Here is a 13,248-nt window from a genome sequence, read left to right on the forward strand (position 1 = left end):
TCAGAGCGGCCGTTGTTTTTGAGGGTGTTTGTCGGGAAAATTATCATTCCTCCACGTTGATTCCAGACCCTGCAGTGGGTCTGTAATCAACAGTTTCTGCACTTTGAAGCGTGAGCCAATGAAGCAATGCTTCGATCCGCTGGCTCGTTGGTTCTTTGATTCGCTGCTCTTCAGAAGTCCACTTCTTAACCCCTCTCAAAGCCATTAAAATATGTTAATCGTGAGTCACTTTTATGTGGATTAAAGTCACTAACTGGGACTCTTGTTGCAGTCAAGAAACGAGAATCGTTCTCTGTTCCCTTGGCACAGCTCCAAACGCTGTGCGGCTCTCTGCCGAGACAGAGTCCGCTCAGAATTAATAACTTCAAAATGAATTGCCATTTTAAATAAAATGACACCTCTTTCAAAACGCTGTAATACAAACAATAAACTACAATCGACTAAAATGTTTTTCCCTCCCAAAATGAGATGTCCTGCATTCTTTATGAATTACATCCTGACGTGCAGCACAGCCAGCTGCAAGAGCTCAGCTCAGAGGTATGGAGTGACATTCATGCCAGTAATGTCTGAAAGGAAATGCTTTTGACAAAGCTACAGATTTTGTTTATTTCCAGAGATCAAGTATCCACCATGTAGAGTTTATTATGTCCAGAGTTTAAGGATCCAGTGACCAGTTTCATATTTATTTAATTTAAGACTCAATAAAATGTTGTTGACATAGAAAACCTGTAAAGCCTGCTTTTAGTACAAAGAAAATTCACAAGAGGTATCGTTAAGGGAATCGATAAGGAATCTGATCGATAAGCAGAATCGATGATGGTATCGATATCGACCTAGTCCTGACCAACCAGCCTCCCTTTGATGCCTTGGAAAATGTTTGTAATGATCAAGAGGTTTAAGCAGTGGGCTTCAGACCTGGGTTCAAATCTCTGTCAGGCTGAAATGTCACTAAGGGCCCTTGGGCAAGCTGTTCCCGTGTGCAGTTTGCATGGTAGTACACTGTGTGAATGGGTTAATGTGAGGCATTGTTGTAAAACATTTTGCACTTCTGCTGCAGAAGGAAATGTGCTACAGAAAATCAATTAGTCCATTTAAATGGAGAGCATTAACTCTACTTAATAAACATGCTTAATTTCACTCTGATACATTTTCATTCATGAATAGGGATGGGTATCGAAAACCAATTCCTGCTAAGAATCGATAAGAAATGATTTGATCTGCCGACATCGATAGCCTTTTCGCTTAAGCCAAAAAAAAAAAAAAAAAAAAAAGCCATTTAAAGATGTCAATTGTGATTCACCTTGGCGCTGATTGAAGTCACTAACTGTTGCGGGCAAGAAACGACAGTCGTCCTCCGTTCCGCACCGGCATTTTTATTTGTTCCTCATTAACTTTTCATGGGGCAGCACATGCGATGGTCCTCTGGCGTGAGCTGGACCCACCTCACTGGTTTGTAAACTGAAGTCGGGCGTGCTGGGAACATTTTTCAGCCCGGGAGTTTCATATCCAACCGGCCCACAAACCGCCAGTGCACAGAGATAATAAGAGTTCTGCTGTGGCATTTAAATCCAGCATTTATAAATTGGGTGGCTTATAATAGAAAGAAAAAGTTACTTAGTTAAAACAAGAACGGTATTGTTAACTCACCAGTACACCACCTAAGCAGTGAAGTCCCATACTGTAAGTAGCTGGAAGAGGTGGTACAGTGGTCCCTCGCTATAACATGGTTCGTCTTTTGCGACCTCACAGTTTTGCTGATTTTAGTGCAATTTTGCATGCTTTTTTTTTCTTTTTTGAACAGCGCATTGTGTTCTGCATCCTTATCAGGTGGGCCGGTCGCGGCACCGGTCGGCATCACCGCGATTGCTCTCACTGCCTCCGATGCGCTTACTGAGTCTGCGGGCTCGGTAAGCGCCGCGGTGGGCCACTCACACTGCCCTTCTGACTGCTGTGTGAAGTTGCGGCCAAAATCTGGCAACAGGTCCAGAGACTGCGCTCGCTGTTTTGATGCGGATGTTGACCGCAGCCGCAGAGCTCTGTGGCCACCGAGAGAGGACTTGGATTCTTTGTGGGTCCCGCATCCGTACCTCCAGAGGCAGTGAGCGATTATAATCTTCTCGCCCAGAAGAAAAAAAGAGTGTGTTTACACAGGAGAGAAAAGTGAGAAAATGTTAATGCCTGTTTGAGAAAAGTGTATAAAGTGTGTAGTGAGGGGTTTTACAGCCTTAAAACGTCTATAATAATTGTAAAAAATAGCGCTGACTACTTTGCGGATTTCGCTTATCACAGGTTATTTTAGAAAGTAACTCCTGCGATAAATGAGGGACCACCAAATGTTGATATGGCTGACATCCTGGCATCAACAGGCATGTAGCCTGTTATGCCCAGCCTATTTAACATTTCCCTCTTCGCTCTGTCTTCTTGAAACAATATCTGTGAGATTTGCACACTTGGCATCTTCCTCCAAAGCTTCTCTTTTTCTTAATCTATCTTTTTCAGCTCCACCTGGCTTGTTTCTGTCCATCTTTTCACTCACGGGTAGCGCAAGTCCCATCTGAGCGCACAGGGCTTGATTGGACTGAACTAACTGTAATGAATGCATAGGAGTGTTAAACGTGTAATGGTATGTCCCTGCCTTAGGCTTTGGAAGAGATAACAGCGTTGCAAAACAAGCAGTCTTAAGTTATTTTCTTGTGAATTTTCGTGATTGTAAAACATTTATAACACTTAATGTCTTCTCTTTACGATACAGCAGCCCAAGTGTCTTGCTGTGTAGCCTAACAGTTAGTGGTGGTCATATAACACCCCCTCACAACGGCCCCAGGTTGGACCAGCCCACCGGGAAAACTCCCGACTCTCCCGATTACCTAGCACGCGGTAGACTGACGTTACTGTTCCTCAGGTAAAGGAAATAATAATATCTGTTTTGTGTGACTAACGGCGTGGCTCCACACGTTCGAAAGATAGAGTCCAGTCGGAATTAACTTCAAAGCGAGTCGCAGTTTTCAATCAAATGAAACCCCTTTTCTAAACATTGCACAGACCACATGCTACAACCGACCAAAACAGGTTTTTTTTCTTCTCAAAATGAGACATCACTCGTTCTTTATGAATTACATTGATCTTGACTTACAGTGGAGCCGGCTGCAAAACCACAGCTCAGAGGCTATGGAGTTAAATTTGTCTCATTAATACCTGAAAAGAAATGCTTTTGACAAAAAAAGATCTAGGATCCATCATGTACATCTAGGATCCAGTAACCATGTACAGATTTTATTTTTATTCATGTCCAGAGATCAAGGCTCCAGTGACCAATTTCATATTTAATTACTTTAAGACTCAATAAAATGATGTTGACATAGAAAACCTGTAAGGCCTACTTTTAGTACACAGAAAATTCACAGGAGGTTTTGATAAGGGAATCGATAAAGAATCTGATTGGTAAGCAGAATCGATAATGGCATTGATGTTGATTAAATCTTATCAATCCCATACCTACTTATGACATTAATATGGGATATTTCATTTTGAGTCTGTGTGGTGTAGCAGAGTGATGTTTCATCTGTACACTGGTGTTTTGTCATTATTGAGCTTAGGTATATAAAAACCTAAATATCTGTCTGTGCAGCATGAATAACGGTGATACAGAGATAAAGAACAAAAAGGTATTGCCATATTTTCTGGAGTATAAGTTGCAGTTTTTGTAAAAATAATAATAAAAAAAAAATTAAAAGTTTTATATTTTTATTTATTTTTTGCTTTGGTGGTCCTGTGACTTGTAAATCAAATGCTTTCCTAACAATCAACACACAAAATAAACCCCGATAATTAAAGTACACTGCAGTAATGCACAAAACCCCCAATTGAAAGAGCTGAATTAAAAAAAAAAATCTCACTGTGGGTCAACAATCCATATCAAATGGTAAATGGACTGCATTTATATAGCACTTTTCCATCTGCATCAGATGCTCAAAGCGCTTTACAATAATGCCTCACATTCACCCCGATGTGAGGGTGCTGCCATACAACATACACACTGGGAGCAACTAGGGGATTAAGGACCTAGCCCAAGGGCCCTTAGTGATTTTCCGTTCAGGCTTGGATTTGAACCTAATGGCCATGTCCATCTGATATTTTTTATTACAATAAATTAGAATAAAATCTCTGTTTGTAGTGCACCCCCTGTCATCTGCTTTTCTCCCACCAGGCACCTGAGGTAATCCGAATGCAGGACAGCAACCCCTACACCTTCCAGTCTGATGTGTACGGATATGGAGTTGTTCTGTTTGAGTTGATGTCAGGCACCCTGCCTTACTCCAACATCAACAACAGAGACCAGGTTGCACACACACGTAATATTGACTTTATGCATCGGGCGTATCAGATTTTTATTTGTTTTTAAAAGTTTTAAATGAGAATTAAATATATCTGTATAGCTTTTCATAAAATCCGTGGCGAGCTCGGAGTAGAGCTGCTGCTCCTTCACGTTGAAAGGAGCCAGCTGAGGTGGTTCAGGCATCGGAAAAGGATACCCTCTGGGCGCCTGCCTAGGGAGGTGTTCCAGGCACGTCCATCTGGGAGGAGAACCTGTGGAAGACCCAGGACTAGGTGGAGAGATTATATCTCCACACTGGCCTGGGAATGCCTTGGGATCCCCCAGTCAAAGCTGGTCAATGTTGCCCAGGAAAGGGAAGTCCGGAGTCTCCTACTAGAGCTGTTGCCCCCATGACCTGATCCAGGATAAGCGGTTGAAGATGAGTGACATACGCAGGTTGTGTTGACTCTACAATTATTTCAATTACTAGGGCTCTTGGCGCAAAATTCTGTTGTACCTGCATTAATGGTAAATGTCCACCAGGTGGCGATAATGCTTCATTTGGGTACAGGCTGCTGTAAAACGCTGCCAACGATGACCAAACCTGTTGCTCATAATGGTAGATATTAAGGATCAATGCATTGTCATACAGAAGTCCTGGTATTGGTATTTTTAATTGCTACTAAAGGAAATACATGGTATTAATAATGCATCCAGCAGATTTCTAAACCTTAATTGCTGTTTACAGTTATTGATAGGTGATTATTTACAGTATGTATTGCAGGTGATATTATTCAAAGTGTTGTGTTGCATCTGCTTTTAACACACTGACCAGAGCTAACAAAAAGGTCAGTACAGCACGAATATGGAAGGAGAGGAAAATACATATAATTGATCAGAAAAAAAATACACTGAGCTGGCCATATTTCTTTACATTTAGCATGTCAACTGTTATTAAAGTCAGTTGTTGGTGTTATGATAATTACTTTGAACGTACTGTGTATTTTAATTCTTTTGAGGTCTGTCCTTAACTCAGTTAAGTTAAATCAGTTATCCTCCTAAATTAATTTTTGATAAAGGTTTTCTCATAAAGCAATCATCAGTTGTGAGCAGAGCACTCAAGTTTGATTGCTCACAATATTTTATAAGTGAAATTATCCTTTAAACATGAACTCATTAAAATTTGCAATCCCCTGACTGTGTACTTAAATTTAAGCTTATGCTATTGTGTATCATTAAAAGTATTTAAAATTAAAAAGTTAATTGACGACCATCAAAATCCAAAGTATTTATTTTCTGCCGAGTGCGAATATGCTCGTGACTACAGTGAAGCCAACCTCATGGGTACGAATTAGCTGTCACATTGCGCTAACTGTGTTTGTTTTTCTTTCGCAGATAATCTTTATGGTTGGGCGCGGTTACTTGTCTCCAGACCTCACTAAGCTGTATAGTACCTCACCAAAGGCAATGAAAAGACTTATCGTTGACTGCCTGAAGTTTAAATGTGACGAGCGGCCCCTGTTTCCACAGGCAAGTAATTTGCTGGTTGCAAAGGCAGTGCCGGTTTCACTTGGGGGAAAAAAGTGTTGTAAAGCAACGTAGACAAAAGAAGCTGAAGGTTTTTGGTTTTGTCCTCCTCATCATGATCTGTCTTCTCAAAGTGCATCTTAAATGAGTGACTTTACAAACCAACAAAATGTAATACTAGGTAGTTGATTTTTTTTTAATCCTACCACCATCACTACTGGAAATACAGAGCACTGCTTTGCAAAACAGGCATCTCGCGGACACATTAATATTGTTGTAGTGTATCGCATTGTCACGTGTCAGAGCCATTCATAAGCATTTTAATTGAATGCGATATTAGGAAGTCCACTTCTTTTGGCATATATAAGGTACAGCTTAAACCATATTTACTGTACTCGCTTGTCAGAATGCTGTGGGCGAGCTGCGCCAAATTCTGCTTGAAGGAGGAGTGGGTGGATGCACGCCTGCAACCACTCATGTTGCCCACACCTCCATATATTTCAATAAAAACCTCACAAATTACTCACTTGTTTAGTGCCAGATCTGTTCCCTCTTGTTTGCAACTTTCATACTGCAAACTCAAATTGACGTCGTCGTCATGGGACTGCTACCAGGGCACACTGGTGATATTGTCACAGGTAAGATGTGGAAGTGGTGAGGAAAAATGTCATGAAAACGCATCGGGGGGTGATTTTGTGAAGCTTATTAGTTATGGTTTTATTGCATTTGGTATGCATGATTGTATTTGGTGTTTTGATTTTAATTAGTTATGACTTTGAGCACTATGAAATCTTTTTTTCTTAATGTGCTATATAAATGTTGAATAGAACTGTTCAAAAGGCAGTTCTTGGGTGTTTACCTTAACACATTTTCTATCAACTCACTTGCTATGTTTAAAAAGAAAACTGTAGTTATAATGTTGTGAAATACTTGCATTTCTAGTGATAACTAAAAATCTGATATATTCCTGGACAAAACTCGTTCCCAAGCAGCTGTTGAAATAAATGGGCTCCTTTGAAGCCACATATCTCAACCACACCTGCTCCTAGTTACCATGAGATGATAAAGGAACTGGTCCAGACATGTCCAGCAGGTCTCAGATAAGTATATGGTGCGTGTATTAGAAGAACAAACCTGCTTTTTGTATTCATGTGGTAAATCGGGTGTAATCAAATTGTAATCATTATATTCTCACTGTACATCCTTTTCAATTTGAAAACTTACAAGATGATGGAATTATTGTTTTTGAGGTGGTGAGTGACTTTATCTGTTCGTTCACTCGTTGCATTTCACAGGCTGACTGCCAAGTCTTTGGCAATATCTGTACCTTGGGGAGTAGGTGGAGTTCCTGCAGTGTAAATGGACCTTTATGCTGCATGAGCCTATGCCGGAATACCTTTGGACTTTCTGTGCAGGCTTCCTGCTCCACTTGCATCAACAGGTGTGTTAATATGTCAGTGATGGCTAAATTTCATATTGGCATTTTGTCTTCTCTTCATCAGATCCTGGTAGCCATCGAGCAGGTCCAAGACCTGCTGCCAAAAATTGAACGGAGTCGCTCCGAGCCCTCGCTCCATCGGGCCGTTCATGCCGAGGACCTGAATCCGCTGCTGCTCCACACCACCAGGTTTATGCCGCTCTGATCCCAGGCCGCCAGTGGACAGTGAGGTCAGACCCTGATCCAGGTCGCAGCACTCGGAACCCCGGAGCTGCAGCACAAAACTAAAGTTGTCTTTTCATTTACACATGTAACAAAGAGCCCGCAGTTCGTGGAAATGACACTTTTTAAACTGTAAGAGTTTTCTTTAATCTGAGGATTATTAAAAGAAAAATCTCCATTCATTTTAATTTGTGAAGTTCTAAGAATTAAATATTTTTCACCTTCACTGTAGAATTGTAATGGAGCAAAATCCTGATCGTTGACCAGCAGCATGTACGTGGCCCAAAGGTTACTTTGCTTCTGGAGCCACAGGCAAAGTTTGTACAGCACAGGTGCCCATGTCTCCCACTCAGGCCGACTTCATGCCACTTAGTAGAGATAAACTAGACAATAGCAAAATGAGCACAGCCCCTCCATGTATGTGAGGAAAGTAATTGTCCAGCTTTGATAGCAGCGAGTTCATGATGTGTATCAGCCATAACGGCAAACGCAGAGGACGCTTAAATAAAATACAAAGCCAAAAGTTGGGGATTGTTGTGAAATGAAATGGTTCAAACTAAATGGTTATCCAAGTTTGATGGAAACATTAAATTAAACACTCGTTTGGCCTTCAAGTCACCATGTTCTCGTGTCAGAGATGCACTTGATATCATTTCGACCAACATGGAGGCTTAAACACGTATTGATTGAACAGTGCAAGTGAAGTTAAGTCATTTTGGTAATTCTTGTACATCTGGAGACTAGAGCCTGACCGATAGGGATATTTTTTTTTCTCTGCGGGGGGGGGCGATATCAATATTAGGGATTAAAAATTTTACGATGGATATTTGCTAGTATAGAAGAGTGTTTATTTCTCAATAACTTACACAAAATGTAAGTGCCAAACAGATTTTTATAGAAATACAGTGGTCTGGAAGTGTATTTCCCCATCTTGGATTATTTTGTACATCCAGCCAACCTAAATCACGGTGTCTTCACTCGGATTGGCAGTCACCATATCGCATTGCTCAGCGTTTGCGTAAATTAACTTCTCGGTTGTTGTGGTCCTGCCTAGCTGGTGGCATAGCGACCACGTGTCTTTTGTCGCTGTAAAACACTGATTGAAAATGAGTGGCAGGTGGTTGCTTTGCCATTATGCATAGTTTGCCCAAGGGGTGATGTGGTCCCAGCCTTGCTTGACAACATTGTAAACAGTGCCCTCTGCTGGGCAAAAACTGCAGACTCACAATTTCCAACAGCCAAATTGTTTCTCTGCATTGCTTATTCTGTGAAATACATTTTCCTGTTGCCTAAAGATAACACAGATACTGATGTTTGTGAAAGGCTCACATCAGCCGATTATTACTGGCGAACTGATTTATCGGTCGGGCTCTTCTGGGGACTTCAGTCTTCTCTTCAAGCCTAAAATGTCAATGGAGACCGAGGAAAATTATCTCCAGCTTTATATAAAACTGATCATGAAGACTGGATGAAACTCTTCAGGCAAATGTGTCTGATTGTTGTCAGATTTTTAGGCCTTATACAAAAACGTTCCACACGTTTAGATGTTCACAGGACACAAACATGCAGTAGACAATAAAACTAAGATGCTAAGGTATAATTTTGTACAAAACCACCTTTTATCAGTTTGTACCTTGAACACAGACTTGTTTCTTTTATAATTCTGGAAATTATTTGACCCAAAAAGATCATTTGAGACATTAGCAAGATGTAGACTTAACAGAAACTGTTGTACTGCTGCTATAAAAGATGTGGTTTTTTTTTTTTTTTTTAATACTAGTATACTGGCACTTTTGTGCACCACTGTGTCAGGTTCTGCTCTCTAATATTCTCACTGCCCCTGAATTTTTCTCCTCAGGGAATCCAGCAGTCTGTGTTCCACACAAACAGTTTAACTCTGCCAGTGTGGAACCATTAACACTGTCAGCATCAGGTCCCATTGCGATTCGTGTCCTGTAGTTGTCTTTGCAGGCTGTAGGCTGCCGCCGTCATTTAAGTGAGTTTGTCTGGCGCACCACTTGCAGATCCGTTGTGTGGTGACTTTGCCTGGGCTAACGGACAGCAGGTCTGTCCACTGTACTTGTGCCTCATCTCTGAGCTGTGCGTCTCTCTGCTCTGCTACTTTTACACAAGAACCAAGAACAGCGCTCTCCTTCAAAGGCAGACAAAACTGACCAAAAACTAGTCTTAAATTTTGCATCTGTAGCTTCTGACTTCTTCCACATTCAGTAAATATCAGTTTCTTTCTGAACTGTGACATGACTGTCTATGCAGAAAAAACAGAAGTGTCCCTAAAGTTTCGGATTTTTTTTTTCTCTCTGCCCACCAGCACAGTGTCATCCCCTCACCCCCCTTCAGCTTTAATTCAAGGATTTTAACAAAAATATCACGTTAACCATTTAGGAATTAGTCGTTCTTATACAGTCCTGTTTTCAGAGGCCATAAGTAATTGGACAAAGTAAATGTTAAGGGTTAATGCTGATTTTTAAAATGCCACTTTTACAGCCGGCATTCTTTTAAGTCAGGATGGACACATGAACATTTACACCTCAGTGAATGTATTTTGGACTTGATTTACAGTACATCAGTCATTAAGAAATACCATATAGTTCTGTATAAAAATGACTAATTCGTAAATGGTTAATCTGATATTTTTATTAAACCCCCTCAAATTAAAGCTGAAAGTCTACAGGACATCTAGAATGTTTTTATTTCTACTCCATTGTGATGGTGTGTGCACAGGCATCATAATAAAAACTCACTCTGCACCAGCTTGTGTGTGCGCTCAGGCTCCTTCCCGTTAATTCTCAGTTTCTTGGCAGGAACACTTGCAGGGAAAAGTTCCGTGCACCAACCTGAAGGTGGCAAAGTGTCAAAATGTTGACCTCAAGCTTCCAAAGATAAAGTCGGCATACAAATATGAACTTGTGGCAGTGACCCTGATGTGCCTGTTCATGTTTTAGGGTACACAGATAAATTAGTGCACAGTGAATTATTTGACCACTTGGTTCAGTATTCCTTTGCTGATCTAGTTTGTCTCGTCTGACCCATGTACCACTGACTCATGTCACAATGGGGATCATTGTGGGTGCGTTCATGGCGCCCCCTTGCTATGGTTTAATGTTGGGGTTGTTTGTAACTGAACAAATGACGTGATCTTGCTGGTGTTTTTGGTGGATGTTTTGTTGTGAGAATTTTTCTGGTCACCCAAACTCTTCATTCTTGTTCCAGTTTTGTTGATATTCCAGAAGCTTTGGGTTCTGGTTTGTTCCAGTGTGTCTGGGTGGGTGGGGGAGAATTTGTGAATTGGGTTGGAAAGTGATTCCACCCTCTCCATTTTATTTATTGTCTTTATGGATGTTATTTTCTGTATCCATAGCTGTGAGGTGGATCAAATGAAATCACTGTTAAAGTAAGTCTGAGTTAAAAAAAAAACAAACAAAAAAAAAAAAACAAAAGCTTCCATTTAGTGCTCCACAGGACTCTACCATCAAAAATTATTGGCTACTACACGGTATTAGGGCCACTTCACTCAGCAACACAGCTTCGAGATGAAGTTGGTGTTAGTAAAATATTGTTAAACTTCAAGTATAAATGTCATTACGATACACCAAACAACTCGGTATTTTGTAAGTGACAGGTGTTACGTAATATTTAAAGTCAGTTATGTGGAAAGTTGAAAGCAATTGACAAGATTTTTATACACAAGTTGACAAAACTATATATGCCCAATGTTTTGGCCCTGGTACTCTGTTGTAACTTTTTAAAAAAATAGTTTAGTTTGCAGTCTGCCATATTGTCCTGAATATGAAACAACTGTGATTATAAGACTACCACTATTTTTAAGGATATATTTTTAGACAGACTTTCAGAAGGCCAAATCTCTTGTAAATTGCTTTTTTTGGAAATAACGCCCATAAAAGCTGATTTTTATGATCAGCCCCCCCCCCCCAACCTTTTAAGAGCCGTGGCAAGATTTTTAAGACCTCCTTTGAGGGATTGCTCATTTTCTAACATTAGATTGTCGTGCTGCATTTCATGGCTGCTTGAGAGTTGTTTGATGCTGCTGCATTTACCATAATGAGTGTGTATCATGACTTCTCGGTTGCTAATTAGCTAATCTCATTTTTGAGGCACTCTTTTTCAGGATGATCACTGTCCGTTATGCAGCACTATAAGCTAGTTAGAGAGGTGGGTCACTTTAGTCTTGAGGGAACGCTCTTCACTGTTATTTCACCTACTGTTGTGGATGTATATGACATGGAAAAGTCCAGACCCTGAATGTATCGTAACACAACCCCCCCCCATTCAGAACATTATGGTAGGTAGCAAATGTGGCAAGATAAAGGATGCTGAATGAAACTACTTCGAAATGAACTTTGATTTTATTTTTTCCCCCTTATCACCTGACAATGTCCATATTGTAAACTTTCCATAAAAATGGATTTAGCTTTGCTTTACTACAGTGTCATTCTGGGTTTTGTGTGAAGCCATAATTGTTGTCAACCTAGTGGTGTGTCTCTTTGGAAATGATTTCCCTGTTCCCAAGGCTATCAAATGAATTTTGGCTCTATTGTTGCTGTGGTTACTCTTCAGCAGGACTGTAATCACCTGGTATCAGGCACAGCACATGTCACGGTTACTAGAAATGAACTGCTTCACTGCGCCGCCTCTGGAGCTCACAGAGGCATTGTGGGGGAAACCCACCAGCTGGTTGGCAGAAGAGAATAAGCGAGCTGTGTCTGAATAGTTTCTCGTCTTCATATCTGTAGGTGAAAGTCAGTAATTGTCTTTTGTTTTGTTTTTTAGTTTGTGAGGTGTCAGGGGTGTTGACTTTGAAATAAATGGTATATTCTGCTGTGTACAGTTACTTTTTTTTAAATAGCAAAAATTGTACTTGTTTCTATTTTTTGTGATGTTTGAAAGAACAAAATTATTTTAAAATGTAAAGGAAATCCCTTTTTTAGTCTTGTCTTAAATATTGATGCAGGATTTATTCTTTAAATAAATTGAATCTGTTAATTGTTTGTCTCTTTTGTTGGAAAAAAAAAATCATGCTGGGTTTGCCAACCTGAAAATGCAGTTCAACCAACTGAAACTTTGTCTTAAAATGAAATGGGGCAACTGCATTTTTTTTTTTCTTTCTACACCCAAAAGAGGTCTCATTGTTACAGACTGGAAGAAAGATTAAATATGACAGTAGAAACATCAGACAGTAAACCAGCTGGATGTCGACTGAAAATGTAAAACCCTATTGAAAATCTGTAATGCCCCTGATTTTCAGGGATGTAACTCAGAATGGCTTCAGAAATAAATGAGAAAGAACCAGTTTTGTGTAATCAGAAATATTTAATGTACAACTGTTTTACCAAGCCAGTATAATATAAATATTATAAATAATTACCTTTGAGACTATTCCAAATGCGTTCTCAATGTCATGAGGCGCATGCGAACAGCTGCAGCTGTAGAAAATTCCTGTTTTAGGGAGGTATTAGAGGTGGTTTCAGCAGCCAAGTTCTGAGAGCAAATGATTAATCTGCTACAAAACAATTATTTTATATAACGCAGCGTCCAGCTGCACAAAGCACAGCATCCAGCGGAATAAAGTGGGTTGTATTGGCACAACAAATAGCGCGGTAGTGCGGAGGGTAAATGCATGCGAGTGTCAAGGAGCCTTAAGCTGCAAAGACACCACCCCACACACGGCCCAAACTCATAATTGACTTGTTGGGTTTACAGTAGTGTT

At 40.3% G+C, this 13,248-nt stretch overlaps 1 protein-coding gene across 2 annotated transcripts in view; it reads left to right on the forward strand.

Moving 5' to 3' along the window:
• Positions 1–10,073, forward strand: part of araf (A-Raf proto-oncogene, serine/threonine kinase) — a 50,293-nt gene extending 40,220 nt beyond the window's left edge. For both annotated transcript variants that reach the window (XM_034171013.1, XM_034171014.1), the window contains exons 14-16: positions 4,208–4,339; positions 5,711–5,845; positions 7,345–10,073. In XM_034171013.1, coding sequence (XP_034026904.1) covers positions 4,208–4,339; positions 5,711–5,845; positions 7,345–7,485 — 408 coding nt within the window. In that variant the 3' untranslated portion in view covers positions 7,486–10,073. The remainder of the gene's footprint in view (positions 1–4,207; positions 4,340–5,710; positions 5,846–7,344) is intronic.
• The last annotated feature ends 3,175 nt before the right edge of the window (positions 10,074–13,248 follow it).

This window comes from Thalassophryne amazonica, chromosome 5 (assembly GCF_902500255.1).
Source record: "Thalassophryne amazonica chromosome 5, fThaAma1.1, whole genome shotgun sequence".
NCBI lineage: Eukaryota > Metazoa > Chordata > Actinopteri > Batrachoidiformes > Batrachoididae > Thalassophryne > Thalassophryne amazonica.